This window comes from Aquila chrysaetos (assembly GCF_900496995.4).
Source record: "Aquila chrysaetos chrysaetos chromosome W unlocalized genomic scaffold, bAquChr1.4 W_unloc_1, whole genome shotgun sequence".
Classification (NCBI taxonomy): Eukaryota; Metazoa; Chordata; class Aves; order Accipitriformes; family Accipitridae; genus Aquila; species Aquila chrysaetos.
In genome coordinates, this window is record NW_024470321.1 from 150,699 (window position 1) to 157,275 (window position 6,577).

The 6,577-nt window shown below is 39.5% G+C and overlaps 1 protein-coding gene across 1 annotated transcript in view; it reads left to right on the forward strand.

Moving 5' to 3' along the window:
* LOC115338108 (ubiquitin-associated protein 2-like) overlaps positions 1-6,247 on the forward strand; it is a 68,701-nt gene extending 62,454 nt beyond the window's left edge. The window contains 5 exon segments of the mRNA XM_041121355.1: positions 2,130-2,196; positions 3,526-3,564; positions 3,566-3,722; positions 4,991-5,082; positions 5,981-6,247. Coding sequence (XP_040977289.1) covers positions 2,130-2,196; positions 3,526-3,564; positions 3,566-3,722; positions 4,991-5,082; positions 5,981-6,103 — 478 coding nt within the window. The 3' untranslated portion in view covers positions 6,104-6,247.
* Positions 6,248-6,577: the final 330 nt, after the last annotated feature.

Here is a 6,577-nt window from a genome sequence, read left to right on the forward strand (position 1 = left end):
TGAAATATTGTAGTTTCATTTATATTTGTATTTCTTAAAATTAAAAACCAGAAATAATTCCACAGGGACAGTGCGTGTTTTTTCTTTTTCTAAGACATTTCCTTAAGACACTTTGAAATATCAGATTGGTGTTCCTGGAAGTGCATTTAGCACAGCTTAGCTCATTTGCACTATCTGTCTGATTTTTCAGTGCCTGTTACTTGAGCTTCATCCTCAGGCAGGTGACATCTGAGGCTATTACTGGTTGAGTTATATTTTAATACTCACCTTTGTACTGTATTTGTTAATATAAGAAACTAATTTGATGGGCTATCACAGGGGTTTTTTCTGTTTCACAGCTAGGACACGGTTGATTCTCTTTTAATACACTAGTGTTTTCTGTTGAATAAAATGGTAAATGTGTCAAATAACAAGAATTACTCCATTCACATTAGAAACATCTTCTCCCCACATTTGTTTGTTGAAAAGCTGTGTACACTGGTAAAAATTTTAGTTGGAGGATTGATGCTGTTGGACAGATACCAAGCACCATGAAAAGATGATTCCTGAATTCTAGGCATGTCTGACTTGATTGTGCTGGTGGCTCTTGTCTGCGTCTCTACCGTAGGTCAGATGGTCAATTAAGGCTTATTAGAAGAGCCAGGGAGAGTAGGCGAGGGAGTGGTTTAAAACCATATGTTGGACTGAACCATTTCTTTCCTTGCTGCCTGAAGTGGTGTCATTGTAATTCCTGCAGACAGGGAACAGCTTTAAAGAGTCGAAGTAAAATTAATCTATGAAACTGCCAAGTTTTATTCTGGTCCCACACCTCGAAGAGCTGCCAGAAGTGTTTGCCCTTAAATTAGGGCATATAATTAGCCTGCAGCTTTGTTATGAAAACTGCTGTATTTTCTTGTGGCTATTTCCATAGAGAACACTAAAATATTTGTTATGGTTAGGATCTCCCTTGCTTCTGATTTCACATGAGGAGGGGCTTTTTGAGCACCAAACCATACATATTTTTTTATGCTTTGTTTTGTTTGCCTTTGTTCAGTGTTCATTTTGTTTATTCCATGCTGTACTGTAAGTTATGTTCTTGACCTCGAATGTAAGGTATAACTTTAGTCAGTGTAAATGTTTAAGAACCAGTTTCAGTCACCTTTCAGGGAGACATTTAAAGATCTTTGGATTACAGATGAATGTCAGTGCTGCTGTTACTGCCAAAAGTTCACAGGCCTGGTCAGCTAGGGAAAAAAGGTGGTGCTAAAGCAGAGTTGCTTCCTAAAATGGAGTTATCTGCAGATGTTTCATCAAGGGATTCTTTATTTTCATATTTTACAGTGTATGTATAAAACTGAACTGATAGTTCTGATTCATCTTTTCAAAGAGGAAATTATTTTTGGTGGGGCGTAGCGGTATGAACCAGCCTTGATTAAATTGCCAGATTCTGTAGTAGTATGTCTAATTTTTGGGCTTTCACAGATGCTCTTCATTTGCTGTTTTTTTTGAGCCCTGTCTTTTGAGAGTGTGTTGGGGCTTTTGGCAGAGTTATGGGGCAAATACCCTGCAGTTCTAATTGGTTGAACTAATGTTATGCAGGTTATGCGAGAAATACCATAGTGAGTCAAACCAAAGCACTGCCTCACCTAATTAATATCTGTGCCCTGTGGCAGGCAGCAGCAGTTGCTCAGGGAAGGAATGAGAAGCGAACCATGTGTTGTGTGAACCTTCTGGTTTTGGACTTTATGTGTCTTGGAGTCATTGCTACGTAATTCCTGAAGCAACTATTGTTTTTCTAAAAATAGAGTAAATTGATAAATACAAATGAATGGTGTTTTAGATGTTTCTTGTTAGTAATAGTTGTCTCTGTACTTCAATTTTTTTTCATTAAACAGTAGTAGGATATTAGGTAAAGGAAAAAATGTCTGTAGGGGTGTGTGTGTATATACACACACATATATATGTGTATATATACGCCCCCCCGACAATTTTTTCTTCAGTATCCTACTGTGTATGTGTATACTCATACCTACAATTTTTATTCTTTAATATCCTACTGCTTACTCTGTGTTTGTGTATATACATATATATGTGTTAAAAAATGTTCTAGGAAAAATTAATTTTATTAATTCTTTGCAATTTTTTTCTAGCTCCCTTTCCAATCATCAGAGCAGCCTCTCCCCTGCCTCAGTGTTGTCTTCAAGCACATCACATGCAGTAAGTCCTATTTGCATTTCAACAGATGTTTGGCATATAGTCAGTTTATCTGATGATTAAGACCCTCTCTTAAAGTTCATTGTGTCCCAGTACACTAAGAACTGAAACAAGAGCCTTATCTCAGGGAAGAAGGACTGCCAGCCCCTCTAGTGGTAAAAAAAGTCTTTACCACTTGTGATTTGTACTAGATCAGGAACAGCTATTACAGAGACTTGCCAGTCACACAACCGTAGAGGAAATTTTCATGCCAGCAAGGGGGGATAGAATAAAGAAAGAACTTCTTGTAACAAATGTATTTAAAAAAAAAAAAATCTTTAGAAGTGGCTGTCTGAAACTTCTCCAAAATGTGGACTGTTAGCAGTCTCCACTGGAGAGGTTAGCTGGCAAAATGCAGGTGATGGAATGATACATGTCATGACAAATGCCTCATGACAGATGATTTTAGAGTTTACCATGTGGCATTGTTGTCACCTGTGTATTTAATGCATTTGAGAGAACAAGGCAAATGGTAGTGAACACAGTGCTCTAGATGAGGGTTGCACAAACAAAAGTCAGAGAGACACTGCCTTGTTCTGTGATGGGGTACTTCTGTACAATCCCAGTTGCGGTGTGCAGATAGGTTACTGCTTTGCTTTATGCCTGTATTTTGGTTTGAAATGCTCCATTCCTACTGAATATGTAACTTAAAAATTCACACTTATCCAATGTCCTTCTTTTCTGTTGTCAGAGTTGTTTTGGCTTCTGTGTGTTGATGACACTGTTTTGCAAGTGTGATCGGCTTACAGCTAAGGCACTGTATTGTGCTGGATTCAAACCAGGAACTCCTTTATCCTCACGTGTTCCTGTAATACATCTGGTCTGTGTTTCAGTTTACCACATTGACTCTGTTGTGGGGCACTGCAGTTTTAATCTTTTAAATTCCACAAGTGCATTGAGGAAATCACGATAGCAGTGTTCTGTATTTTGAAAACAATACCGTCTTTTGGAAGAATATAGGAGTTTATTTTAACATAACAAGTACTAGCTTAAAAGAGTATACAAGCAAAGGGCAAGAAATAATGCAATGGAGTGACATTTGAGTTACTGTGGTTTAATTTTGTGATGATATAGCGGTTTGAATTTAACTCTCATAATAATTTTCTTTGAATACTTAAAAATCACAAGCATGCAATTTAGTTGCTTGCTTGGTACATAGATAATGCGTATCTTTTTCTTTGCATGTGCTGCTGTTACTTAAAAGATTGTCGGTTTTGGTTTGGTTCCCCCCCCCAGCATCTTCCACTGTGGTTTATTTGCTCTGTGATCCTCATTGTTTTGTCTCCTTTCTAGCACACTAGTGTTGAGAACACAACTTCACTCCAGCCCTCAAACAACCTTTTCAACTGTTTCAAGCTCAGCTACTAGCACCACCTCTTCAGTTGTCAGCATGGCAAGCAGTATGAACACTACAAACAGCCTTGGCCTGGGCGTTACCAGTGTGTCTATACCAGCTGCTACCACACGGGCGGCTCCCTTAGTGTCTTCAGGTTTGCAATATTAACAGATCACATGGATAGACAGAGGACTTCAGTCAGCAGGGATGTCAGTTGAGCATCTCACCAGCCATAACTGTGCTAAGAAATCCACACTCTTGACTAGCCTTTTCGGCATGCTTTATTTGCTGGCTTATAAAATAAAGTTGTCTGGTTTTGTGTATTTGAAATATTTGTTAGGGTGTTATGTGGCATTTATATAGCACATTCCATCCCCAAAGAGCTTTATAAATAGACGCCAGAGCAGTTCTGACTTTGGAAGTTTTGGGCTAGGAGATTCGCCCAGTTTGTATTCCAGGTTGTGATCAGCTCTTGGCTGTGAGTTCACATTAGCTTAATTTCAGTCTTGTCTGTGACTTGAATCCATTTGGCAGTATCAAAATATAGTGCAGTGTCCTCATTATCATATGCCACATCCCCACTGCCACATCTACAGAAAGGAAAAAAGTGTCTGATGTCTGGGTCATTCCACAGCAAATAGCACTTCAGAAAAAGGGTTCACAGAGAAGGTGGGGAGGCTTCTTGCACTGAAGTGGAAGCAATGCTAAATTCTCTCTTGCTTCTCTAATCAACCTGAACTGCTAAAAGGAAATCCTATGGAGGGAAGTGAATGATTTAAATATTAAGATCAAACTTACTTACAGAAGGATTTCTCATTTCTCGTTCCAATACCTTGTAAATGAAGTGTCTGATGACTGGCCAAAGTGCATTTTTTTGTTCTTCTGCTTCCTAGCACTGCTTCATGGAGGCAACTGAAACTGTTTCAATCTTCTTCTCTTTGCTATTCCCAGCTGCAATAAGTCACCCGCAAAAAGTATGCTGGCAACATTTCATGTTTTCCAGTCTATTGCTGGTGATAAAGGGGAATGTGTTGACAGAGCAGAAAATGAAAGGAGAGAATTTGCTCTCTTAGATTGAGAACAATGCCTGAATTTTGCCCTTCAGGAGAGGACTGAGGAAAGGAGAAGTTCCTGTAATTCTTGTAATCCTCTTGGACAAAGTAAATGACAAAATCAGACTGTTCTCTGATGGGACTGTTTTCAGTCTTAAGCAGCCTGTGCTTTCCCTTCCTTGAGGCGTGGTTAAACTCTTCAGGCTATTTTGAGCATTTTCAATCAACCAGTACAAAATTCTTCTGCGTAGATCTGCTCTTTACAAGCTATGACAGTGCAGCCGCCAGGGCTTGTGAGCTATCTTGTCTCAATGCTGAAGCCTTTTCTTTTCTAAAGGCTTGTTAAAGTGTCTGTATTTTGATTCTACAGGCAAAGCTCCCCCAAACCTGCCCCAAGGTGTACCGCCCTTGTTGCATAACCAGTATATTGTGGGACCTGGAGGACTTCTGCCTGCCTACCCAGTAAGCAATTTAATTGTTCCCGTCCTTGATTGCTTAACCCTTGGTGCAAGTGGGCCCTCCAGACCTGCTGCTGTCTATGCCAAGGCATTTCTGCTGGCACATGTTGCACCTGGAATTCTTGTTCCAAATGCTGAAGAATATGTGAAATGTATTCAGTGAGGGTTTACTGTTGATAGTAAACTGCAGAACTGTTGGTACAGACCTGATGTGGCTGCTGTTGAAGCTAAACGTGCGTGTTGCTATGGTTTTCAGTGGTATCAGGTTTTAGGCCCTTTGAGTAAAATTAGACTCATTCAGGTTTGTGTTACTGGAATAGATTTACTATAGTAATGGTTGAAATGTGCCATGTGTCCTGTCTGTCATACTTTGAAAGATTGCACATAGCTTTTTGATGTCTGACCAGGATCAACATATTTTTGGTTATCTGTTTTTTGAATCAGAAACTTTATTCTAATCATTTTTCTGTATCACACTGAATGTGAGGGGATACCATAGCTTGCTTTGTGGTCTAGTCATTGAATCTTAAATCCTGCTATTCTCAGAAGTAATGATTAAAGCAAAGGCGACTGTTGTTCTTACTCTCAAATCTGAATGCCCTGTAGATTTTTCACAAGTTGATGAATGATGCATCTGTGAAAACAGTATTGAAGATGGGACAGTAATACTCTCCTCAGAGGACTGCTGTCACCATGAAACAACATCGGAGTGACAAGCCATTTTAAGCTTAGCTCTACTAGTCTTAAAATGCTACAGTGTGCCATGATAGCACAATGCGACGTGTAGCTGTACACCTTTAAAATAGACTGGACCTAGGTCAAACTCTGTTTAAAGCCCCAAATTGGTCAGCGTCAGAGAAAAGTGTTATCATGATGTTTTATTTTTATCTGTCTTCAAGCAGATTTATGGTTATGAAGATCTCCAGATGCTTCAATCCAGGCTGCCAATGGTAAGTAAATGGCTTGGTTTATTTAATTTTAAACAAGTTATCCTCAGTGTTGATCATTTGTGCAACACAAATTAGTTCATTTGATGGTGATTGAGAGCTTATCCTTACGTTCTATATTGTGTTTTAAATACCCATAGTTTCTCCAGGTGGTGTAAATTGATATAGAGCAACTGTTGCATCATGCATTCATCCATCTGCAAATTCTGTAAATAGAAGCAAGTGTGCTCTGTGCTTTTGAGTGGAGAATTTTTAATTGTTGTAGCAACAGTATGACATCTTGTCAAATCTAGTTGACATCTGAGTGTGAATGTTTTCTTTTACCAAGAGGTAGGGTTGAACAGCAAGTATGCAAATTGGCAGCCAGTAGGTGCATCTGACAGGTTTTGGAGGTGCTCATAGGTGGAGATCTTTGCGTATGCATCATGGCAACAAATGCAGGTGAGCTGCAGGAGGGAGAGTGTATGAAGTTTTCTTCCTTACCTGGAATGGACTGTCGTGGTTTAACCCCAGCCAGCAACTAAGCACCACGCACCGCTCACCGCCCCCTCG